Below are 26,420 nucleotides of genomic sequence, written 5' to 3'. Positions count from 1 at the left end.
ATTTATTCATCTCAAACATGAAAGTAACACCTTTCTCAGCCTTGATTTCTAGATCCAATACAAATATATTCATTTATAATTAATTCAGAGACTCATGAAAAGCTCCTCATGTTTATTTTTTCAAAGTGTGTATTGAAGTTTAACAGAGAAAACTACACAGTAAACCAATGTATTGCATGATGAACGGGCCCAAAGGGAAAGAGAGGGTTACCACTGTAAACATTAGGTAATGTTGCATAAGCATTACGCTGCGAAAACCAAAGGACAATATTGCTGGCATTTTACAAATTTAAGAGTTTGACAGTCACTTTTCGATGACATGAAAAATATTGTTTCAAAATACAAAAAGTTAAAAATTGGTAAAATAATTGGCAGAACAGACAGTTTTGTTATTTAAAAACACTTGCAGGTCAACTCTGCTTGATAACATTATGACACTTTACATGTGCATCCTCCATACTTAAAGTGGCAAATTATTTTGTAATACGACTCCTCAAATAAAACATTTTGCTCCCAAGGTTGAACAGAAATCAAGCAGGCAGACAGCACATTTCACACTGCATGCACACAACATACCCATCCTTCTTGCATAATTGTTTACCTTCACCTTAAGTACTGACGTGTTCTTGTTCCCTTTGAAAGGCAAGTTTAAACAAGGCTGACACATCCCTTTTATAAACACTACTACATCAGTTCCAGTCATGATATAAAAGTTAAAAGATTTTTTTTTTTTTTTAAATTTTGCAAAACAGTCTGTAAAAAGTGCCATGCATAATGATAAGCAGATATGTCTTAAAGATAAACAGGATTAGTATTAGACTCAACACATTCTCTATGATACAGCACGCCACCATTGTCTCCGCACTGCAAGGCCCAGTGGAGCTTCATGAGTGGACCCTTGATGCTCAGGGAAAAGCAAAGTTTGGCACAAGATGTAAACAGAAAGCGCCAGGCCAGCAGCGTTGCTACAAAGGCCGAGTAGAGATACATATTATGCACATTCATTTGCGCTAAATGTTGGGTGTTGAATAGAAAAGGCTTAAGAGCAAGCTGGCACACTCTGCAGCTCTCCACATCCACCACAACTGGCACTGAGATTGTGATAACTGACAGCAGACCCAACTTCAAACATCTCCCATTAAAAAAGAAAAGAAAACTTTGAGAGGACCATTGTGCAGATTGTAGTTTGTCCCAAAGTACATGAAGTCTCAATGGCCTGACAACATGTTTTTATCACTGATTTAATAAAAAAAAATATAAGTAGTAAATTCAATTAGCAGATTAGTGTAGAGATTGTAGAAGAATCCCTTGTGTATACATTTATGATTAAGAGTGATCACTAAAGAGTAATCATTCCAGATAAAAGCACAATTACACCCATTAACTCCCATACAGTTTCTTAGTTTTGGTTTTGAGGCAAAAATATTGTTATTGGTTGAGCACAGTTTTCCAGTGCTAGTTAGCTAATTGGCCACATGTGTAGCACAAGATGGAAACAAAGCATTTCATGAGGTTAGCTTAGTTTATGTTAGTTTAGCTAAACTAGCTACCATAGCTGCTTGGAGAACCAAACCTGACTTAAAAAAAAAAAAAATAGAATTAATTGATAAATGAATAATTATTATATTGAAATAAATAATGCAGAATGTTTGTCTCAATTTCTTTGTGAATTTTATGTTTATAAATGTAGTGTTCATTCATTTATTTTTTTATTTTTTTATTTGACTACATGATTTATTTATTTACTTTCTTATAAATCAGGCTGGTTCTCTAAAAGCAAGCTAGGTAAAAGCTAGATTAGCTAGCATAAACATAAATGACAGCTAGGTTAAGACAGGAACTTATGGAAAGATGTATGGCTAGCTTGCGCATTTCTAAGCCAAGCTAACTACATATTGCTACATCTAGTAAAAGTTATTTTACCATAAAAACTTTTTTGTCTCCACTCACTGATATTAAATCAATAACATTATTTCTGCCCCTGGAGTAGGTTTGCTTTCAATAAATGTTTGTATTGCTAAAAATGGCCTCCATAGCAGCTCAGTGTGCTGCAGACTTGACTGCCAGGCTAGAGGAATAGAGCTTCCTACCGCTGGCCAAACAGGTGACAAATCAAGGATTGGCACATGTTTCCAATAATACAGGCACAGTAAAGATGAATTTACAGTCTTCAGCCTCAGAGGGCGTCAGCGGCGAGCAGCGTGGAGGAGAGGAAGAACTGGTGGAGAAAAGGCACTTCTGAAACAACAGATACTGGGGCCTGGAGCTGCAGCAGGATGCAGTGCAAGAGTTACAAAGGAGTCCACTCATCTCTAGGCAAACATGGTCAGGGTAATCCACTGCGGAACAGATAGAGCATGTGAATTAGGGAATGCTAATTATGAATAAGTCACAGGTACGTTATGCACATCAGGCATCTGTATGGATAACAATGGGAGTATGTGGCCATACCTGGAAGAAGGTGAGGGATATGTGACCGTCTGCGTCTGTGTCCAAGGTCTTAAAGGTTTCTTCAGAGACAGAAACAAAGCGAAGCACTTGTTACTAATTACAATTACTATAATTACTAATTGTACTGTATGGGAGACACAGTATAAGACGCTGAAGGTGCGCAGTAACGGGACTCACTGAACATGGTCTCCAGTCTGACCAGGCAGGTGACGAAGTTGTCGAAGTCGACTGCCATGTCGTCCTCCGTGTAGCGCAGGATGATCAGCTGGAACAGGTGGTTGGTCAGCTTGAAACCTGAATCCACAAGGGAACAAAAAGTTTGACAAAACAGTCATTAAAAGTGTCAGAAAAAGATGTTTAACCCCTGAGACATCGGAAAGACTTTCCGAACGCGCAAAGAAAAACGGAAGTGCCTCTTGTGCTTTCCTTCCCTTTTTCTCATATTGAAATGAACAGGAACAGTACCTGCAGATTCAAGAGCCATCCTCATCTCGTAGGAGCTCATGGTGCCCGATTTGTCCAAGTCAAACTGTCTGAATATGGTCTGGCATGGCGGCACAAACAGATGGAGAAAGTCAGAAATAAGATACAGAAAAGAAGAGACACAGAAAATGGAAAAGCCTTTAGACAGCAAACAAAAAAAAATGAGAAAAAACAGCCCACTGGCTGGATGTCAAAACAAGCAACAGACTGACGCAAGTACCATGAAGCAGAATCAATACTATTTGAGATCAAGTTTGAGAGATCACAGTGTAATCTTACCAGGTATCGTTTAATCTTTTCCCAGAGTACATGGAACTCTGTCAGGCCCAGCTTCCCACTGCCGTCCGTCTGATCCCAGTTAAGTTAAAAAACAACAGTGACTTTCTTAATCAACAACTACGACATCAGAGTGAACGTTTCATTGCATTTTTAAGCTTCTGTTATCACAAGAGGTCAAAATCAAGGCGAGGACCCAGACAGCTACGAAATCAAACCAGCGAATCTGTTTTTCAGTTTATATTCATGTATCTAACAAAATAAAAGCTGAGCTGATGTTTTAACGCTGTTTCCAGGATACGTCCATGAGGTTTATCATGCTGCGGCAAGCTTCCTTTGTGAATCCGTCTGTCTTCAGGTCTTTATCTGTTTGCAAGAGAAAGTAAGACAAAAAAGGGAAGACACTTTTTTATTTTAAACCATTTTAAAAACTGAATCCATAATTTTATGAGCAAAACACAAGCTTGTGATTCCACTGCTCAGTTGAGAGTGATCCCTGCTGCTACTGACGCTTGCTGATGATCCTGTTCATTATGGTTTGCAGCTCTGTGACACTGATCTCCATGTCCTGTTGGCACAGACAAAGAAGGACAATTACATTATATATGATTATGTATAAATATACAATTTCTCCAAGCTGCCACTCCACTTCCTGCGAGCGTGAGAGCGTGAGAGCGAGCTCACCGGCCCCGCCAGTTGTCTGAAGAGATTCTTGAAGGCTGCGTCGATCTGGCTCTCATGTAGCTCCGTCTGAAACGTGAAAAAAAAAAGTTTTCAGCACACGTCTTGTCTCTTGATGTCTCACTCATTCACTCAATCATTAGACGTCATGTGTTACGAGACAGTGTCTCATCCTCTCACCTCTGTTGGCAGCTCCGCCGCAACGTCGTCATCAAGCTCCCTGACGTAGGAAGAAGATTTTCAAAATGTTAACTTTAATTTATTTCTAATTTTCTTTCAGACTGTTTGTACTGTACTCATTTATATTTAAGTTATTCTTTAACATTATATATTTTTTTAATTTTTTGCCATTGCAAGCTGGTCAAAAACCCTTGGTGCAAATGTTTTATTTGAAGGTTTTGAAAAAAAATAAGACGACAAAACAATCATTAATAATCACAATTAAAATCTTAAATGTGTCAAGAATTTGGATTGTAAGGAATTGTAAGGATACATTCTGCACAAAACTTTCATTTTCACGCATTTTCTTCCCCCAAAACTTGATCTCATGCCCGAAGTTCCCTCACACCCCAGTGCGGCCACTCACTCGGAGTCTGCAGGCTTCTCAGAGAAAACCCTGAGGACGAAGTCGGCCTCTTTGTGCGGATCGAAAGTGGAGGGGACGATGACGTACTCCCCTGCCGGGAGCCGCAACCGCGAGCTGACCTCCCTCAGGTTGATGAAGAGCTCGGAGCGAGCGCTGGAGGCGTGGGTGAGGAAAAAGTCCCGCTTCAGGTGGACCCCCGACCTGCCCATATACTGAGAAGGGAGTTAGTCTGCCTTCAACAAACTCTTTAAAAAAAAGGTTTGACAGTGTGTTGTTTATTCAGGAGGGGAAAACAGAAAAGCTCTTACCTCATTTGGAACCTGTGAAGAACAAAGAGATTTATTACCATCAGTGAAGTGATGAGGAACATAAAAACACAGAAAAGAGAAGTTAAATAAAAGAAAACTACGACAACAACAACAACAACGTGTAAGATCTAACCTCGTAGACGGCGAACCCGATGGTCTCCATGTCTTTGCCTTCTCGCCGTTTCTTCCTGCGGTCCTTTTGCATGAGGGCAACCAGGAAGCTGCAGTCTGCTTGTCCGGGAGTGTCCGGGTGCTGCAGCACGAGCTTGAACTGAGGGTTGAGCCAAAAGGTTGCTGCAGACAGGAGGTGAAAAATGTCAGATTGTTCCCTTTAACGTGGAATTCGGTAATTATTTTCCACATTGGAGACTGTGTCTTCTAATGAACGCTGAAAGGCCCTTTTGTGAAAGATAAACACCAACAAGATGTCAACAAGAGTCATCACATTTGGGAGGATCGTTGATAAGCTATTAACATTTTCATAAATCCCTTACCTAAAATGGATTTATTTAAGGATTTTATAGGTAGTACAGTAAATAAGAACCCAGTTTTTGTTGTGTCAGTCACGGTAGTTTAGGAAGACACAGTTCACTTTCCATGCATGTCTCTGTTTGTTCTGGGGCAATTCCAAAATTTATTTTAAAGCAGATCATTGTTTGAAAACTCAGTGTTTAAATGGGAGTCACTGGTTCACATTCCTTCACTAAATTAATCCAAATCCTTCCTCCATACTTCCAGGAACAGAATTTAACAGAATCCGAAAGCTGGTCTGGCGAGTGTTTCACTTATACCTCCAGTTTCCCACCTGTTTCTTCCACCCCTCCATCTGCAACCTTACAGTTTCCCCCTCTTTCCTGCCCGCCATCGCTTCATACCTGGGTAGTTCCTGCAGCCTCCGGCAGTGCTGCCTCTCCTCCATTCTCCCTGGTAGAGCGAGGAGCTCCATTTCTTCAGCTGGTTGTTCTGCAGGGCGTCGGCTGTCAGGTTACAGATCTCCAGGCGACTGAACTCGCGCAGGAAGTCGCTGAACGACATCCTGAGAGATGGAAACACTGTTAGGACAATGTGGAGATGTACAAGAGGGGAACCTCCCTGAACCTCGTTTCAGGGATACAGAGGTATATAAAAAGAAATGAAAGAGCGTGTACAACATATACAATCATATTTACAGCTCTCTTAAATCTGGAATATTTTATTTATTGCACATAAACAGCTGTAAATAATCTTCAGGAGAAAAAAAAAATGAGACATAACAAACAAATTCAATCCTATAATACCCTCATCAAAGTTAACAGGATGTTAAAAGAGTAAATCTGAAAACTCTTTGTGGGCTGACACCCACCTTTCTGTAAAAGAAATGCTCATGTATACTCACCAGAATTCACCGTCCTCGCTGCGGTTTTGTAGCCGACCTCTGACGGAGCGGTCCACACTGTCCCACTCTCTGGAGCTGAGGATTTCACAAGTATAAATCAGCCACTGGACACTCTAAGTGCTGAGGTCACAGACAAAAACTTCAGGCAAAACTTGCTAAATCTTTTTGTTGTTTTTGTTTTTTTTGTCTGGTCCATATCATTTGTCCTTTGTGTTTCTTTTATATCAGACATTTTGTCCTAAAGCAGCTTCTCCAGTCACCCCTCTGATCACACAATCCGTTCTTCTTTTCTTCTCCCTGTTATTTATGGCACTGGGGATATCTGTATCAGATTTCATGGCAGTGCATTTAATTGCTCTTGTGATATTTCAGTCTGGATCACAGTGGTCCAACTGCAAAGGGTGTCGGCCTCCTCAGTTTTACTGGGCGAAAAGTGAACGTTTCAGTTAAAAGTTACTTGAAAACCTTTGTCAGTATATGGAGGCTATTTCTAGACTTTGGTATGTAAATGATATTGTCACTTAATCAAATCCTCCAGAGTTACACAACACTGAATAATTCAATTATGAGCATCTTTCTTTTCCAGAACAGTTGCAAATGCTTCTTATCAGCGACAGCGTGTTAAGTGTTGAAAATGCTCAATAGGACTATGACATAACAGCGCCAGGGGGAAAATGTCTGGTAATTTTCACTTTCATTACTATAGCAACATGATGTATGTGATCACACCCACTGATGAGGACAGCTGTGCACCCGAGCTGAACCCCTCTGGTGAAAGCTTTGGAAGCTAAATGCAATTTTAGGTTTTTAATCAGTTTGTCTCAGTCACTAAAAAGAGACTGGTGCAGGTGCGTGGGATGGGTTGCCATTTAATGCCACATTATTAGATCAACAAGAATACAAGTCAGATCTTACTTGTCGCTCCAGGCTCCGGTCCATTCCACTTCCCCCCACGGGTTCCTGATGCGGACCAGCTTGGTCATGTTTCCTCTGTACACCACCTACGAGAGGGAAGAAACACCACCTGACATTCACGTCTCGTCCCTGCTTGACCCACGTCTGCCTCGTGGCGTTGTGCAGTGCGCGCACACACACATACACACGCACACACACACACACGCACAGTCATGCGTGTCCGAAATGAATTGTTACCGTGAAACGCGCCGTAATAAAAAGGGAGAAACCAGCCAAAACACTGATTCCAACAACGTCCGTCAACTGTTTCTTTATTAATCATGTGACAATTAAATTAGGAAAGAGCTGTTACTGTAGGAAACACTGCAGAACACTGATCTCTGTAGCTCAGTGTGTGCAGCATGACACACACTGCACAGTTTAGGATTTTCAATCTATAACTTCTTGAATAAAAATGTAATATTTTACAGAATGAACTCACAGTTTTTGCCTTTCCATACGTCAACATTCAATGCTGATTCAATGACTTACGCTCAGACTCACAGCTCTACAATACGTTCTCGTCAGCTTTTTTTTCTAGTTGACTTGACTTTGGAACCAGCTAATTCATTTTTATACAAACCCTTTGCACATAAAACCAGACTAAAGTGCATCCACTTACCCAAACATGTTATACAAATTACACACACTTATATAACATGTGACAGAAGTCCAGTTAAAGTTGTTCCACTTGTGTAAATAATCATTACAGCTCTCTTGGCTCATGTTTCCCAAAAAGTATCTTTAAAGTTTCTTTGTGTTTTAAGGCCTGACAAGAGAATTCACCGCTCTGTGTTGGCTTGTGTGAAATAACAGTGGTGGCATTTTGTCTGAAAGCCTCTCAGAAAAGGTCATTAGTCATTGGTCCTCACCTCGTCCACAGCGGTCAGAGAGTAGGCGTGTCCCTTCACCAGTTTCTTGAACGTGACGGCCTCCATGTCTCGCGTGCTGGTGATCTGAGGGCGACAGAAAAGAGTCGAGGTCAGTGACGTCCACAAGGCGACGTCAGGAGGACGTATCTGCCCGCCGCTCGCTCCACATGTGACACGGGGTTCCTGACATCCGCAGTCACTGCTGTGACACGGCTCATTCGTTTACATCAACAGACTTTACAGGGTGAGAAATCCATCAGCGAGATGACTGTCGCTGGTTGTTCCGCACTTAGGTGAAACACAACATGATGTCAGCTGCAACGTGGCTCACATGCACAACAGCATTTGTCTTTAATCTTTACACTGTTAGCACTTCATTTTTGGCTTCATCTAAAACAATAACTATAACTAACTATGATATATATTTTGTAGTGATGCTCTTGTGATGTCATTTAAACCTCATCACAGTGAAACGGAAACCAAACTCCCTTTATTTTTTGTCGTTTATCTCTTTATTTTATTATTTCTGCAGGAACTGTCCCTAAACAAGACCGACAGAGGTCAGTCAACATCCGCTCTGCAGAAACGTCCCTGATAGTTACACCGCAAGTTTCTCATACTTCACTGCCCTCTCCTGGTTTCCACCCCAGATCAAATTTCCCACATTCTTCTGCCGCTGCAGCACCCATGTCGAGCTCCAGCGGTGAGACCTGGGAGACATCTACACAAGACCTGCCTTTTCCAGACTTTCTAGAAACAGCAGCTCCCTTTTTAAAATCTGTAAAAATATAAAAGCATCTACAGCTAACCCTGACCTCTGACCTCCCCCGACAGGGATCAACCAAATGTATGTGAGATGGTGCACGGTGTCACACACTGTAAACTCGACTACCTCCTGTTTGATTTGTAATATGTAATTAAGTTTTTGCCCAAGCAAGAGAAATACAACATTTAAGAGGCTGGAGCAGAAACTTTCCAGCAGTTTTACAATTTTAAAAACTAAATCTGTTGACGAAACAATTGATCAAGTAATCATTTCTGCACTCGATGTATTACTACAGGGTTAAAATTTATATAAGTGAGAAGTTAATTGCTGCGAAGAGCACTGAGACTGGAAAAGGCTGACTTCATCTCCACAGGCTCTAGTGGTGTCTATTTTTAAAGAAAACCCAGCTGGAGGTAATAAAAACTGAGATGATGGATTGTTTTCATTATTTTACATCAGACCATTTAAAATCTCTTTTTCAACACTGATGTGTTTCTTCTACCAGACGATTCCAAAGAAGTTAAAGACTGAGTTCATTCTGGGAGACACACTTATTACTTTTCCCAGAGGAGTGAGAGGAGAAGATCGATACTATTTTTTTTACTTCAGTTTTTTAAGGAATTTGGTTGAACTTAGAGGCAGGTTTTTTCTACTGTACGACAGAGCAAAGTTCGCTGTTTCCTCTTGTTTTCATTCTTTGCGCTAGGCTAAGCTAACTGGTCACAAGTGCTAACTTCATATTGATGATTCCCTGTCAGCGACCCCTTTCACACTGTTTTCACACTGTCATTTTCCACATTGTTATTATAAATGTATAGATTATAGCTGCTTTGATTAAAAAAAAAGGGGGACACACTGATAGATCAGTGTAATTATCCCATTCGCTTGGGTTAAAGGATGCGTGCTCGGTGCAGTACTGACGTCAATGGAGCAGCCCAGCAGCGATCCTCGGTCTATGGCCCTCCTGATGATGCTGTAGAGGTCAGAGGGGGCTTTTCTCAGCTCGTACATCTCCGTCACGCCGCCGGTGAAGTCCTCAAAGCCTTCTGACGTGCTGCCGCCTGACAGAGCCTCATAACAGCCGTTCAATCTGCGACAATTAACAACAGATTAACGAGCAAGCAAAAAGTGCGTGGACAACAGGACACACAAATTAAAAAAAAATAATGCATGCTGATTAGTATTAATGTTGATGTTTATACATGAACTATGCAGTCAGAAGACCTGACAGTTGTTAGCTACAGTATGTTCTCTCAGATGAAACACAGCTCCACACTGTGAGACATGACCATATATGAACGTGCACCCACATACTTACAGAGCAAGAGTAACAATGCATTAATCTCACTGTTACATAACAACCACTGCTCCGTCGCCCCTCTGTTTCCCCTCTGCTCTCCATCCGGGAAGCTCGCTCACTTTAAACTTGGCAGTCGCACATGTCTATGAACAATGTGCATCGCTTTTACAGCTCCAACACATTCACAACTGAGACCACAGCTGTCCGCTGGAGCAGCTGGAGTCTGGAGCTGCGACATGTATCTCGCAGTTGTTCCCTTTTCTGAATCCAGTTTGGAGATTTGAACCAAAAATCTTTTGGACGTGCAAGGAGCTACATCTCAGACAACCTGAATAAATTTTGCATTAGCTACATGCTGTTTTATTCATTTTTCATTAATGAAGTTGCACAGAAATCCTGCAAACTGAAATCCAACTTTTAAAGCACAAAAATAAAGCTAAACATAGCGCCAGCATGTAAAGTAAGTGATAAAATCATTTAAAAGTTCCAGAAAGTTACCGGAACAACAACATATGATTTTTACAACGTGACGTGAATGCATCATTTGCCTCAGAGATGATTAGGATCTTGATTTGCCCCCCTGTCGGTTTGTCAGTCTTACTTGGCGTAGGCCTTTTCCAGCAGCGCGCTCCAGAACTCGGTGCCCTCTGCCGAGTGGACGAACAGCAGCTTCCCATCCTTCACTGGCAGCCGGTCGTCGATCACCACGTCCAGCCACTCGCCAAACTGCCAGAACTGCATGACAGACAGAAGAAAACGTCAGTATGACTACTCATATAAGAAATAAGGCTTATTAAGACTCACGCAGTACGAATAACTATATATGAAGCAGGTTAAAGGACACAAGATATCATCAGCAGGAAGGTAGTTTGGGTCCCACACCAAACTCACAGGATGGAAAGACAAGAGATTTTTTGTTTTTTATGGGGGGGGGGGGTTATGGCGCATAAAACATCTTTTCAGCTTTGAAGATCATGCAAAAGAAGGAGATGAAAAACTGACATCAGTGGTAGAAGTATTGAAATAATTTCCTTAAGTAAAAGTAAAAAAAAAAGTACTGCATTAAAAACTTTTACTTAAAAGTATTGAAATATGTGTCAAAAGTAAAAGTACTTGTTATGCAGCATGACACCTGCAGAGTTATATTGTTACATTACTGGATCATTATTACTGTTTATTACTTAATATGTAAGCAGTGTGTAATATTGTAGTATACTGAGGTGGATCTTATCTGGTGTGTGTCTATTATAATCTACGCATCATAATATATGAACTGATCATGTTTTTTATGTGAAATTTTGATCTAAATTCTAACAAGTAACTTCTGTTGTTACGTTAATGTGGTGAAGTTAAAAATACAATATTTCCCTCTGAACTTTGCTGGAATAAAAACTGAAACTGAATAGAAGCAGAAAATGGAAATACTCAGGCCGACCACCTCAACATTGTACTTGAGTAGATCGATCAGCCGTATCATATTTCTGCTGCTGTCTAATTTATCATTTATCTGACCGGACTAACAGACAGATGTTCCTTCACTCAGCTCAAATTTCCATTATTTTGAAATCTAGAAAACAGGAAATGGGACAAAGGGGAAAAAACTGTCTGCAACTCATCACCTTTGGCCACACAAAAAAGACAAACATGTGACAGAGCTTTTGTGTTTCAACCCTAAAGAGGCTGAATTAAAGCTTAAGTCTCTCTTTCTCTGAATTGTTGCTGTACTTTTGCCACATCGGCCCGTCACACACGTGGCTGTGAGGCTGTTGGCCAGCAGGGAGCAGAAGAAACCAACACATGAAAGGGGGGTGTGGGTGGGTGGTGCCACAAATTGGAGCCAGAGCCTTTTTTACAAGCAGAACTGGTTCAAAAAGGGTCAAAACAAGCTGAAGTCAAAGTGTCAAAGTGTCAAAGTGTCAAAGTTGTCGACTCCTGCTGTTGCCTAGAGACACAACCAAAAACTGCATGCTTCAAATTTGCAAAAGCTTGCACGACCCAACAATAAAACCATTACACACGAGTTACCACATCGAAAAAAAAAAAAAAGACTACATCTACATCACATCTACTTCGGTTGGAGACAGTGTGTGTGTGTGTGTGTGTGTCTTGTTTTGTGTCGTTTTGTTTCGCTTTTCTGTCAGCACACATTGTGTTGAGGGAGAGCTTGTGCAAATACAAACTGAAAAACCAGTTGCACTTAGACTGATACAGAGACCTCAAGGCACTAACACAATAAACCTCATGCAAAAATAAGACTGCACAAGAGCGAGCAGCACAGCGTAAGAAATGTGTCTTTGTCAGAGTAATTCAATTTGTAGATGAGACAGAGAGAAAGAGAAAGAGAGAGAGAGAGAGAGAGAGAGAGAGGGAAATTGCAGGATGATCATTTGGCAAATAAAAGTCACACAGCTGGAGTGTGTGTGCATGTATCTACTTGTACATGTGCGCTTTTATGTGAGTTGACTGGATGCACTATGTGACGGTGTGTGTGTTTTTGTCTGATGTGAACAGCAGTGCTGTAACACTGCCGAGTCTTTATCTCACAGCGATGTGAGGCCAACACCCAGCCTCACTGAGAGAAAGGAACATCTTACCACATCTGTGTCATGACTTGCACGCTCTAAAGCTTGAGAAATCTTTTCTCAAACACTTTCGAGCCTTTCTGTGTGAAAGTATGTGCTATAATAAGAACATCAAAGCAGATCCTGCCCTAGTTAACGATTTCATTTGTTTCTGATGGCTGAGATTTGCTAGTTTATAATTTATTCGTCTTCCTGCAGTCTGCCTCCCTCCCTCGCTTGCTTGTTGTCCTTCTTCTCTTTTTCTTTCCCGCTTAAGCCAATTAAGATTCCCACTGCCCGCGCTCATAATTACATTTTGTTTGAGATGATTCATCCAGGTCTGAGGCTTAAAGGATCCAAAGCTATACAAAGGGGAATCCCTGGAAGACTCAACGGCACACAGAAGTGAACAAAGAGTGGAAACATGCTCAGGCAGAGAGAGAGAGAGAGAGAGAGAGAGAGAGAGAGAATCTGCAAGTAATGGAAACAAGGAAGCTGAGAAGCATGTATTGGCTGCAATGCTAAGTCCATGAAAAGAGGCCGATACTAAAAAGAAAAACAAGATACATGCAACAGAAAAAGAGCAGGGTGAAACTAGGGCAACTCTACCACTGAATGGAAAGGCAGCCACATGTATTTATGAGCCATTTAGCTTCCGTGCATATACATTAAACACATGCATTTCCAAGCCTCCAGAGCAAATTAAACTATTATTTCCACACATTCTGGCAGACAACGAATGTGTGTGTGTGTTTGTGTGTGTGTGTGTGTGTGTGTGTGTGTGTGTGTGTGTGTGTGTGTGTGTGTGTGTGTATGTATATATGGAGGACGGCTGCATTCAACAATGTAAAAATGAACACAGTGTCTCTGGAAGTAATCAGTGAAAAACAGGCCTTGGCTGACTCCTCTGTAACTGAGTCACCAGCCCCAGCGGACATTTGTAAATGGGATCTCTGTGTGTGTGTGTGTGTGTGTGTGTGTGTGTGTGTGTGTGTGTGTGTGTGTGTCCATGATGGTATTTATCGATCCTTTGACATGAGCTGAGTCAGCTACAGCACAAAGCTGAAAAAGTCGACAACTACCAACACAAAGACGCTTGAATCAAGGGTTGATGGATGGACTTCCCTCCTAACCTATAGCCTAACCTGCGTCTGTGTGTGTGTGTGTGTGTGTGTGTACAGCACGCACAAATGTTGGCAGCTGACAGAAGCTGGTTTGATTTATCAGTCCGTTCATTTCTGTTATTATAGCTTCCATGAGTAATCAAGCAGAAGTGAACCAGGCTGAGCGCTGTGGATGTGGACGTGTGTGTGCGTGTGTGTTCTACACTGCAAGTTCCTATGCGTGTAGCATGTGGCTTTGATGTGTGAGAGCTTCCCCTCTGCTCCCTGCTTCTCTTCCTCCTGTCCCTCTTAGTCTCTTTCTCCCTCATCAACACTTGGCGGGCTGACAGTCTAGCTGGCGGAGCACTGACTGCATCAAACAGGGCGGCTGACTCAGCTCACACGGCTCTGCAACAAAGCAGGTCGAGACGCTGGGAAATTATTCATCAAAAAAAACATTTTATTTCATTTGCCTCTTACTCATTAAAGGTTGAAAATAATAAAATAAAATTAAGCAATTGGCAATCAGTGGGTGAAATAGGATCTGGAGGCTCGCAGGGACAAATTTTCAGAATAAAAGTCTGGTTTTGTGCAGGCCCTCTCTTCTCTCCAGCTGTCCTGGCAGATTCCTCTGCACTAGAGAACATGACAGAAACATGAGAGCAACACTTCTTGGTTCACAGGCGCCTCTGTGTTGCAGAAACACTGATGAACGCACCAGATGTGTGCACGCGACGCACACACACACACACACACACACAGACAGACGGAAAAGCACACACTCACTAACAGATAATGAGGCATGTGAGATCACAGGACGGACAGGACTCCTCCCCACAGCTCTAACTCACATCATTAACAGATGAGTGAGAGCGAGGAAAGATTCACTGCGGTCGAACATGATCCTCTCTGAAGTTTAAACAGTTTCAAGTGGCTCATTTCGCATTAGTTTTAACTTGCATGTCGTTATCTACCGTATTACAATGGCTGGCTTATTAAGTCGAAGTTCAAACTCATTTAAGCTGCTTAGGAAAAAGAGTCAGCTCTTGAGTGTTGTATATTGATGAGGCACAAAGTCACAGTAGTGGCCCTATCAGCTGATTGTTGAGCACATTGTTGGATGACTGAAGTGTGGACACATCTTATCTTTTCTTAGATCCTTAGCACTAGTACAGAGGACAAAATGATTTGTTTGATTGAATAAATCAAAAGTTTACAGAACAACTCCAGCTTCATCACCACTGTCAGTGTCCTGTTGGTGACACTATAGCAATTTAATAAAACATTTTTCTATTTATGTTTCACTTAGTGGCAAATGAGATGAGCCGGCTTCCGTCACTGGAGCCAAACATTGTTATTTCTACATTATTATGGAACAAATAATTTAGTGTTTTAACACAGTGGTTCTCCAAGTGGGGTCCGGGAACCACCAGGGGTACTTGAGGGGGTTCCTGTGGGTTCCCCAGTAAAATGTGAAAAAGTTTAAGAACCACTGCTCTAATAGACTGCAAGGATTAGTTTCACAATATGAGAAGAATAAGCCACAACTTTTCAACCTAGTTCCTTCACGTTGGTGGTAAAATACGCCACATTCAAACTGAAACACACTGACGGCAGCATAAAGAGGCTTTAGGATGTGGCCAACACCTGTGTCACAGCGTCACTGTGCAAGCAGCTACACTCTCAAATTTACCTGTGGTTCTGGCTGTTTGCTTGAATGCGTGTTGGTTTTGTATACAAAGCAAAGGTCAGCTGATAAGGCCGCGCTCTCCGCCAGAGGCTCACATCAAAGAGGCGGAATAAAAGAGCAAATATTTAGTGTTTACGTCACACGGCGGCACGACTGGTCCTGCAGACCGGAGAGGCGACACTTTAGAGATATCAGAGGGAGGCTCAGGGTGTGATTGTTAAGAATAGTTTTGTCTTCATAGATGTGACTGACAGATTTAAGCTTCTCTAAGTTTCAGAATTCTACATCTGACAAAGAAATGGGTGTTGGTCATTCGAATCCACCCAGGTAAAGTTTATTGAGTGACTGACTAACTGACTGACTGACTGACTGACTGACTGACTGACTGGGTGTGGATCAGGTCAGTGATCTTGACTGACTCAGTGGAGCTTATGACAGAAGAATTACTATTTTAAATCCTCATTCTCACTGGGATATTCAACAATCACTCACTATCAAAAAATCAACCAATTATTATTCAATAAATCTGCTATACCCTGATAAACATTACATGGTTTATACAACATCAGAAAAAAAAAGGACAAATGGCCACAACTTATCGCAACCTCCAGAGCACAAGGTGTCACCTTGCAAATGCTTATTTTATTTAAATGGCCATTTAAAATCCAAATGGATTCAGTTTAGAATCATATTCCACTTTTCATTTCAGCGCTATGTCCCATGCTGTGAGAGCTGCTTAGTGGCCAATAGCATGAGTGTTTGTCGCTGTATTAACATGGATCGGTAAGCCGCCCATTGTTTTGTGCCTAAGAATGGTCCGGACAGGAAATAATATATGACTTTGACGGTTGAACGTGAAATGAGTTTTCTTGTAATGGATCAGAGTAAAGTTAAACAAACAACATGTGTGGCGTTCCTAACAGGAAATGACACAAAACGAGGAGCTGGGGCAGAAGCACAACAACAGGAGGTGAGCTGGGCAGAGCTGCTGGCTGCCATTCATTTTCTATGTCCAAATGGTTTTTCATCCACCTGGCTCAGTGCTTGTGCAGACATGATAAATATGAGTAAGTAGAAGTCATAAGTCTGCGAGGGTCTTGTGAACGTTTGGGTTTAGCCTACGATGTCTACGATTCCCTCATGGAGCATGATGGGATGGCCAGCCGTTAGAGGAGGGGACACAGTGGCGGGGAGCAACATTGGATTTTGTTAGACAACTTAAAACCGAGTTTGCCGGTATTCTACGTCAAATTGATGCTGGCACTAGACGTCGTCGTGACACTGAACCACGTGGGTGGCCAGCTGCGTGCCTGATGGGTAAATGCAGGAAGTGAAGGTTTTGTCACCTGGAAGTGAAAGATGCCGGCATATCCCTGCTGGAAGCCCTGACCGTGAGGAACCACTCTGTGGAGGATGGTGTCGTTTAAGGTCAGCGAGGCGATGGCAGCCAGCAGCCAGCAGTCCCCTGTGGAAACACACACACATACACACACACACACACACACACACACACACACACACACACACACACACACACATACACACACACACACAAACACACTGTTTTATTATCCTGAACCAGCCATGAATGCCAAAACTTTTGACTCAGCCCTCCCATGATACATTGACTGTATGTTAACAAGAGTCGCAGCAGGTTGTTTATGTAAAACAGGAGCTGGATTTCAAATAAAACTGGTTCCAGCAGATCCATTCCCATGTAAATAAAGATCTAAAAAAAATCCTACAGCTACCTTTCACCTCTACATGAAGGCCAGAGCTTTTCTTTCCACAGTGGTCTACATAACTCACTCATACCACTGAGATAAAACTTGAAGTACGCCTGTAGGACACAAACATGGAATCCACCCTTTAACAGCTCAGTGAAGGCAAGAGTCAGGAACTATGTCTGAACAAGCTTTGCCCTCAGGTAAATGGGAGAGGCACTTGTTCCACTGGACTTAGGAGAGGGGTTGAGTCTCCCACTGATGTTATTAGTCAGAATCACACTGTTGGTTTAAGCCTCAGCAGTTATGATATACTGTATTGCATAAGTTTCTCAGTGAGCGGACAGGGAACACCCCGAGTGACTAGTATTATTTTCACAGTTTCACCACACATGCAGGATCTGTGTAATCTGCTCTGTTGTACATTTTGATGTGTCTATCCTCATATCTGTATACATGCCAAGGGTCGTCACTATTCTCGAAACTTTCTGTTTCATTCTAACCAGTGTTGGATCTATAAAAGCTGGTTAACGATGCACAGTGCCATTTTTTATCTACACCAAGGGCAATTCAAGAAATAAAGCACAGGTTGCTTCACTTTTATTTCCACACATTTCTATTCTTATCTGTCATATAAACAGCGCCTGAAAGCAGCTGCTGCTCTGATTGATAACCCCTCAGCACGGACAAAATGCTACTCAGTCATGGTGCATTTTGGCCTGTAAAACAAAGTGATGCCTGATGTTTTCCAGCTCAACCTTTTTGGGGTTGTTGTTTTGCAATGCAGTTGTTCCTGTGGGAGCGAGGGGAAGGAGGGGAGAGGTGGGGGTTGAATTATTGCATTTGGAGATGGTGGGGGTCGTTTCCTGCGCCGCCAGGGCTCCTCAAACAGAGGGAGGGTGGCCTTGTTTACAGATGTGACGCGGAGAAACAAAGCATGAATTATAGATGCAGGAAACATCTCTGGCAATCAGCTGTTACTGGTTCTGCTGGGCTGACTCTTAACTCTCTCCTTCTGTCCATCCTTCTCCATCTGCCACTCATATCCTCCTGATTCAGTTTGTCTCTGACCTGGTGTGTTGACTGAAGTGCTCAGTCTTATTTACAGCTGAAGCCTGGACTGGTAGTTGCACATGAAAGGAGGAATCCCGACACATTTAGTTTAGTGAAGTCATGTGTTTGACACAGGCAATGCAAGTATGCCAGTCAGCCGATTTTCACCTGTTGTCCCTTTCCAATAGAGTGGTAATCTTGGCCAAAATGATCCTAATATGCATTTTTTAAAGGGTATTCCACCAGTTTTATACATCAACATCAGTTTACAAGGAGAGTACAACTAAAACAGTTGCAATATATGCATTTTCCAGACAGTGAAGATCGAAAGAAGAGATGCTATCAAGCTGCATTATAGGAAGTGCAGCAGTTTAAAGTTTCCAGCCTCAGTTTAGTTCAGTTCTTTTAAATCTCTCTTTCGCAAGTCAGTGAAATTATAAAAAAAAAAATTTAAAGCAAGCTGCAGCACATCTTTAATGGTTATTCATTTCTCCTCATTCTTTCTATGGAGGCAACTGGCTAAAACTTTGTATGTGTACAAGTCTGACCTGTCTCATACCAGAAGATCATTGCAACTTACACAGCATTTGAAAAACAGCGCACAGTGGCTAGTGGATTCCAGACTGATTTTAAATGGTTGGATGTTACCTGTGTGTTTTTAAACCTTACCTCTGCCATACCAGAACTAAATTGTCGCTTGACAAGAGCTTCCACCATCGTTGCATTTACAAGACAAGAGGATACAACACATCGTCTGAGCAGCGCCGCGTCTTCAGGGCAGATTGGAAGCTACAATGAGTTGCTACTGAAAAAGAGTCAACATTGGTGTTGCTTTCCACCGCTGGAAACAGCTCTTGGTGAGTAAAGGAATGAAGTTTGATGCTGAACTCGCAATATTTCTACCAGACTAGTAAGTAAACAGCTGTTAATGCTAACGTTAGCTATGTAGCAACAGAAAAACTTACAAATAGCTCCTTTAATATCAAATGTGTTTTCAGCTCACTGTCATAGAATTTCATTTTTTTTCCCCCCACCCCCACGCTCACCTCTTAATATAAACCTGTGGCAGTGTGATGACAGTTAATCATTTCACTGAAATATATACTTAAATCAATTATTATCCCAGGCTTAGTTAAGAGTTCAGTGTCTCACTCAAGGTCATGTTGTCTGCGGATCTAAAAGGGAAGAGGGAAGCTCGAGACTTCACCACCTAGACTTCAGATTGCAGCTGGCAATCTTCCAGTCGATGACCTGTTTCACTCGCCGGCTGCCAGCATTCCTCACTTTGAACTTTTCTTGCAGATTAAACATCAGTTCTCTCTCTCTCTCTCTCTCCTCTCCTCGAGTAGCTGAATCACGCAGTAGTAACGGTGAAGCAGTTGGGATCTCCTCCAATGGGACTTACCCAGAGCTCCCTGACAGATGTCCGTCCGAGTCGCTCCGTCTACAATGAACTCGGGCCTCTTGCAGAACTCCTGTCGACAACAAAGAGACAAATGAGGTTGGTTGTGCTTCTCTTTGGACACAAATTTATCAAACATACTTTTGCTGTTTTTACATGCTGTGTCAGTTAGAAAAAATACTGAACCGATTTGCGCCAAACTTGGTGGAAGGAAAGAAGAACCCATTCAATTTTGGCGTGTATCCAGTGAAAGGGGCGGATCCAGGAATTCTTTGATCACTATCCTTAACATTGCCAGATTTATGGATTGGATATGGATTTATGGATCTTGATGTTAAAAAAATCAGACATATATTTGGATGTTGACATCAATTTGGTGCAGATCCAGATAATAATCCGGATCTGGTGGAAGTAAAGTAATTAACATTTCAAGAAAACAATGTTACATTCTTGTGTCTCTTTCCCAGTATTCCCTGCCTCACAAACCATCTTCAACTCAGCATGTTGAGCGTGAGAAACCCTGAATGGTGAAGCTATAAAAAGAAATACTCCATTTGTCCTTGCGCCCCACACACAGCTGCACACAAACCAGTAGACACATGGTTGAATTCACAGAAACTCTAAGCACCGCACACAGACTTTAGTTGTCCATTTTCAGGCTCACACAGAGCACAGATTTTTATTTTTTTTGTGAACGCCATGAATCCACTTATGCAGCGTGGATATTACAGATCCTGTGGCGCAGGCATTGTGAAACATCCAACTTTTTGGGGAGACGACACCCCGGGAAGCTTTTGAACAGAGACACACACACACACACAACACACACACACACACACACACAGGACATACACATGTGTGTATGTAAATGGGAGCTGCAGTCACGTAGACGATCACGACCCTGCGAAGCTTTTAAGATCACGACTCGTCTCGCTGCGCTTTTCGCAGGGCTGACAGCAGCGACCTGTCACGGTATGTGCAAATCAGACAGTAATGAGTGTGTGCTGTGTTCAGGGCTGCCGTGATAACACCTAATGAAGACAGCCCCACTCAGCTCTCTGGTGTCATATTCGGCTACACAAAGGACCCCTGGTGTATTTATAATGTAGTGAGCACCGATGAGAGACTGAGAGAGGGAGAGACACAGAGACAGGCATGACGGCACAAATCAAGATGAAGAGAAAGCTCTGATACACTTGCTACCTCCCTGAGACACTTACAAGGCCTCAACTGCACCAAACAGGATTCCTGACTGGTGTTACTGGAGCATTAAAATAATATCTACCAATTATTCCAGACTGAAAGTTTAAGTTACCAAGCAACAGATGAAAGTCAAGGCTGCTCGGAGGAGCACAAATATTTTAAAAGGTTTAAAGAAAAAAAGGCTTCAAGGAAGGTTTACCACAGAGTGTGTCATCGACTCCTGAAGTCACCGGTCGATGTCTGATGGATTTTGTAGGATGATGGAGCAGGTAGAAAGTTCGTGACCATGCTTCCTTCATTAAGTTAAAGGATCGTACCTGTTTTTTTTTTTGGTTTTTTTTGCATGTACAAAGAATCACATATAATATACAGTTTGTGTGCCAAAGATTTCCAGGGTGAGGAATGTGTGTTTTTATGTCTCCCACTGATTTATGTAGCCGACACCAAACTCATCTTGAGTATTATTCTAGTCCTATTATGATCCACTTTGTCGTCCTTTAATCCCATCTGACTGTTTTTGCACATGGTATGCCTGTAAATGTTTCACAATAAAAGCCCTGTTAAGAAATGAAGGTTTTTCTGTCTATTGAAACACTACCTTTTAATTTGAAACGGTCACAGGAATATTTACAGGATTATCTCTTATATGTTCCTCAATAAATTGGGTTGGCTCATTCATGCTGTGACAGAAGACTCCACTGGGATCTGTAGGGTTTATTCAGCACAGTCCGGCTAAGTGGATGTCAACAGTTTGATAGAGGACTGAAATGAAATTACAGAACCTAACTGTGTGTCTCATGACCTTGCTGCAATGAAGATTTTGTTTTTGCAAGGGTGAGCAGTTCATCACTTTTCAAAAAATAATATGAATATCCCAGCTGGGACACCTCCAAATTACTCAGATCTATCCCAGCTCTCCAACCCCCCCCCTCCATTTCTCACCGTGGGCCTCATCCAGCGGACTCCGTGGGTCTTGGAGGATCTTGGTCCGAGCTCATCGAATCCCAGAGATGACGCAGCGCACGGGAACAGGTTATCCTCAAACAGCCTCCCACTCCGGAGGCTCTGGGCTCTCATAGACTCAAAATCCTGACCCAGAAACTTCACCGCCTTGTGGTTCTGTCCCAGACCTTCGTCACGATCCCACTGGCTCCTGAGCCTGGCGGCCATGCCTGTGGCGTAAATGCGCTCCTCCACCATCCTGAGCTTGTGGGGTTAACAGTGAGGGGTCGACTGTCGGTCTCTGCTGGATATTTTTATATGCGTGGAACTACAATAAGATGTTAGGATGTGTCAATAATTAATGAGGCAACTGTGACCTATTGCATCAACAGCTTGTACAAAAAGCACTGCAGTGGCACTGACGTATATCTGATATAAGGTGGAAATGGCTTCAATCATAAATCAGAATGAAACATTAGTGGCCATTAAGGAGCTATTAAATATTGACGAGACCAGGCTGCCGCTTGGTTGCGGTACTTGTGGTTCTGCTGTAGCTGGATGCTTCAGATGCTATAACAATGACAAGTGTAGAAGCTGTGGAGAGAGAGAGAGAGAGATGTCGTCCTCACAGCAAAGGCAGATCCTGTCCCGATCAACGGCGATCACCAGCCAGTAAACCCCTAAAAGAAAGAAGTCAGAAGTGAGACACTGAACGGAGGAAGTATGAGAGAGGCGTGTTCATACAGAGCTCTATACCTTTGTATAGGACACAGACAAAAGCAGCAGCTGTATACACCCTCTATATACACATTCAGGGTGTAAAAGACAAATGAGGCCTCTCTTGATTCTTCAGTCAACAACACACACACACACATACACACACACACGTTAGCTATGCATAGCAAGGGGAGATTAGTCACAACAGGCGTACCAGTGCTACTTTTACTGCACGCTGCTGAATGTGTACAGTATCAGTCAGAGAGTCAGGGTCTCATCAGACAGGTGTATTAATCATGGTCTGTGAATGGCAGGCCTCTGTGCATGTGTGAAGTGTATTTACAGCGCACTGAGCTAACAGAGGGTGTGGTTTAGTGTTTAGTGAATCTTCATGCACAATGGAGAGCACAAGACGCAGAACAAGCAAAAGCTCTCTCCGACTCTTTAATTAAGCACAGCTGGGGAGGCGGGAGGGTAAACTGTCATTAGTGCCACCGGAGAGTTCATCTCAGTTCCTCTTGTCTTTGCATCGCCATGCATCTCTCCGTCTGTGTGTTTCTGCCCAACACACACGGATACACAGATGTGCACCAAAGACATGTTCATTTTTAACAGCTCTCCTGTTTTTTTTGTTTTGTTTTTTTTTAATTCACTTCCAGCTCCGTCTCTTTTTTTCAACCACCTCGACTCCGAGCTATCAAAACTTTACACTCTTCCTGTTTCAAGCCTCGGCTATCAATCGTGTCAGAAGCTGAATAAGAGTTTTGGCACACAGAGCGGAGCGGAGCCCTGTTACAGTTTCCTCTGCTCGCTGAGAACCACACCCATTGAACATGGCTCACTTCACTGACTGCAAAATGTTCCTGCTCACGGAGCCAGAGAACAGAGCGTGCGGTCGTTTCCAGGACTGTTATTTTACAGAGTGTGAGAAGTTGCTTTATTGTGAGAAATTGTGTGAGTGAATGTTTTTATTACCACTAGAGCTTCCGCTGCTGGTGCCATGACTCCTACCACCACTACAATATCTAAAACTGTTTCTGCTGTTCCACTGCTGTGGCTTCTTTTGCCACCACTAACAGTATCAGTTAGGTTTGGGTATCTAACTTCAGTCATCTGCACTCTTCTTTACTTATTGTTGGATCAGCCAGTGTCTGATCAGCCAGTGTCTGATTTCAATTTTTTTTATCCAGGTGAAGGTCCTGTTTTAATATTTTTCAAAATAAAGTACCAAATAAAGTATTGCTTTGGCCTTGGAACCAAAGCTATGTTACTCTTATTTGCATGAGACATTTCAGATCATACCCTGCATTCTTACTACTTTCACTACGAATGCTATTACTGTCACTAAGACTATCACCACTGTGTGTGTTGTTTTTTTATTTCTGTCACAGCCCACATATGAATATAAGACAGCAGCTGCAGCATACAGCTGAAGTGATCAGATGTCTGCAGACAAGTAGCCTATAAAACTGACCTCAACATATAAGGAGCAACAGAACAGGAAATGGACTTTGTCTTCAGTCTCCCCTTACTCACACAACAAACAAAGCCTTTCCTTCTTCCAGGAGCACATTAAATCTGTTTCTAGCACTAACTGCAGTGTTCTTGAACGCAACTCTGCACATGCACACCTCTGACTTTTAGTGAAATTCTACTTCCGAGAGGCAGTTTAGGTTCGTGCCATGAATCAGGGAGACCATGTTTCTTTATACCTGGAACAGTGTGTGCTGAGTTTCACGTATATAACACCGAAACCTCGTTTGAAAAATAAAAAGTAGATTAATCATGCAAAATACAGATTTCACCCCACTGGACCAAGGATGTCCATGCAAAATGAACTATTACTAAATCTACTGTTTCTACTGTTACTGCAACTATTACTGCAGATCCTATAGTAAAATACATATACACTGAAACACTGCAAATAATGATTTTATGTGGGACATTTTTCCATTTTTAAGTGACTGTAATAGCAGTTATTATAGAAAATCAGCAGAAGTAGGTTGGCTACAATCACTATAATCAACAACAAAGTATAACATGTTTCATGAACATCCCAGCCATTTTGGTGGTTTTATCTCTGCTGCATGTTATCGGGGCGCACTCAGACCCAACGCGAGTTCAATCTGGATATGATGAATATTTTATTTCCCCTCACATGTGAAACACGCTCACACACTCATAGATATCCTCCACCTCAGTGCAGGTAGTGACATCTATGAGAAACGACAAGCAGTACACTACATGTCTAGGCTACTGTAAGCAGAAGCCTCTGGGCTTTCTCACCAGCAGCTACAGTCTAACAGCAAAGAGCTGAATTATAATACACGAAAACAACTCTGCGGGAGCTGATTCATTTAAATGGAAATGTATGCTTTCAGCTGAACCATAACATTGTGTGTTTATGTGTTATGTCACAGCTGCGTATTGAAATAACTCCAAAGGCATCAACATGGTAATTCCTCAATGACAGGGCGAGTAATGAACGGCGGCCATATGCGACCAGCATGATCACTATAGGCTGCACACATATTATGTTATTATTAGCTGTTATTATGCAATATGAAAGAAGATATGGGTCATGCAGCTACAAGGAGGAAAAATGTACAGTATATGCAGAGAGATAGGGGGGGACACACAGGGGTCACATGAGTCTACCAGCAGACAAACACAGACTCTGAAACCAATACAAACGTCAGTAGAGTGTGTGTCATGACTGCTTTTCTGCTGATATGTGTCTGAGTCTAACATTGCAAGCGGTTCCCTCCTCACCACAAAGTGAGGGACTCAGACTGCTTAAATTCATGCTGAGTGTAATAACTTAAGTAATGCCTGAGGGTGTGTGATGTGCAGTGTTTGTGCCATGAGTAAGCATTCTGACCGCCTCGGTGTATTTCTGCATGCGGGCTTCATATTCCAAACCCTGTGAAATGAAATATCCAAAGTATCTTTTAGCTTTGAAGCCTTGCAGAAAATAGACATGCAGAGGAACTAGACACACACAGTGTCCACTGAAGCGGAATGAATGCTGACTATGGGAGTAATTTTTATCAAAGTGGACGATGAAACAGCCTTAAAAACAGACTGAAAACACTCAGTAGATTTTGTGATTGAATATCAGGCCACTTAAGTGTACGTTAAAGATTATGTTCATGCATATTAAAACTTTTAGATGGGCATATGGTTCACACAGATAAGCATGGAGTCCTGATGGTAGGTGCGGTCCCTGAGAGGAGATAACATATCCAGCTTTATTCAAAGCTGCAACTTTTTCAAGTTGATCAACGCGAACAGCTGGGCGACCCATTTCGTTTCTCCCCCCTTCCATCAAATCTATAACCTATAAATTTCGCGGAAATAACCGCGCCACATTGGCAGATTTCACGGTTTTTGGTGCTGCCTTGAAATCTGTACCAGTCTGATCTTAATGCGAGGAGTTGAGTTTACACGATAGGTCACAGTTTTCACAGTGCAACGGTTCACAAACTTCAAGCTCTCCTCATAAAGAAAAAAAAAAAAAAAGTTCAGACTAGGATGTCAAACATATTTCAAGATTTACAGCTTCTGGCAGTACACGACAAAGAAAGAAAACAGTGTTGGTGAAGGAATTTCATATTTACCTTGAAGAGTATTTCCTTTTTTTTAAAAAAAGCAGTTGTTTTGACATTTAACATACTACTTGACTTTCTCTTCCCCCTTCCATGTTTAGTGTAGGTCCGTCCCCTCCCCTGCTCTCGTCTACCAGCGCTTATTTAGCTTATTTAGAGACGCCCCGCTGCCTCTACCCTGGTCTATTCGATCTAATGTGCCCACTTCACAGTGCGCCTGCGCAGTGCCCGCTACTCATACAACACACTGTACTGGAAGGGAGGGCTTTATACTCTCTGTTTTTCATGTAGATGTTTTATAGTTTTGTTAGATTAATTGCATGGATATAATTGGACATTCGATGTGCTTAGGTTTTAACAACGAG

At 42.2% G+C, this 26,420-nt stretch overlaps 1 protein-coding gene across 3 annotated transcripts; it reads right to left on the bottom strand.

Moving 5' to 3' along the window:
- Window positions 1-95: 95 nt before the first annotated feature.
- On the bottom strand, window positions 96-26,188 carry LOC111235646 (calpain-1 catalytic subunit-like). Of its 3 annotated transcripts, none has more exons than XM_022764165.1 (22): window positions 26,068-26,188; window positions 21,731-22,410; window positions 19,589-19,658; window positions 16,753-16,871; window positions 10,654-10,787; window positions 9,674-9,842; window positions 7,987-8,070; window positions 7,076-7,161; window positions 6,161-6,235; window positions 5,661-5,821; window positions 4,919-5,079; window positions 4,786-4,797; window positions 4,478-4,689; window positions 4,072-4,111; window positions 3,895-3,960; window positions 3,721-3,778; window positions 3,512-3,576; window positions 3,214-3,282; window positions 2,917-2,995; window positions 2,629-2,745; window positions 2,452-2,510; window positions 96-2,339 (listed from the first exon to the last, which is right to left on the bottom strand). In XM_022764165.1, exons 2-22 carry the CDS (start codon window positions 21,986-21,988, stop codon window positions 2,313-2,315), a joined length of 2,121 nt encoding a protein of 706 aa, XP_022619886.1. In that variant the 5' UTR covers window positions 21,989-22,410; window positions 26,068-26,188; the 3' UTR covers window positions 96-2,312. The 3 variants fall into 3 exon arrangements, with proteins under 3 accessions (XP_022619886.1, XP_022619887.1, XP_022619888.1); XM_022764166.1 differs by lacking the exon at window positions 26,068-26,188 and adding an exon at window positions 25,329-25,349; XM_022764167.1 differs by lacking the exon at window positions 26,068-26,188 and having other exon boundaries at window positions 21,731-22,058; window positions 22,360-22,407.
- Window positions 26,189-26,420: the final 232 nt, after the last annotated feature.

The sequence above is a fragment of the Seriola dumerili genome, unplaced genomic scaffold (assembly GCF_002260705.1).
Source record: "Seriola dumerili isolate Sdu_G_001 unplaced genomic scaffold, Sdu_1.0 BDQW01000531.1, whole genome shotgun sequence".
Classification (NCBI taxonomy): Eukaryota; Metazoa; Chordata; class Actinopteri; order Carangiformes; family Carangidae; genus Seriola; species Seriola dumerili.
Note: the sequence above shows the minus strand (reverse complement) of the source record. Positions and strands in the feature narration are given on the sequence as shown.

Bases quoted from the DNA above. Each gene is read 5' to 3' on its own strand.
- LOC111235646 (XM_022764165.1), bottom strand. From the start codon at position 21,988: ATGGTGGAGGAGCGCATTTACGCCACAGGCATGGCCGCCAGGCTCAGG. The intron at 19,659-21,730 runs GTGAGAAATGGA...TGTTGTCGACAG, and splicing joins TCCGCTGGATGAGGCCCACG to GAGTTCTGCAAGAGGCCCGA. The intron at 10,788-16,752 runs GTGACAAAACCT...TCTGTCATGCAG, and splicing joins CCGGCATCTTTCACTTCCAG to TTCTGGCAGTTTGGCGAGTG.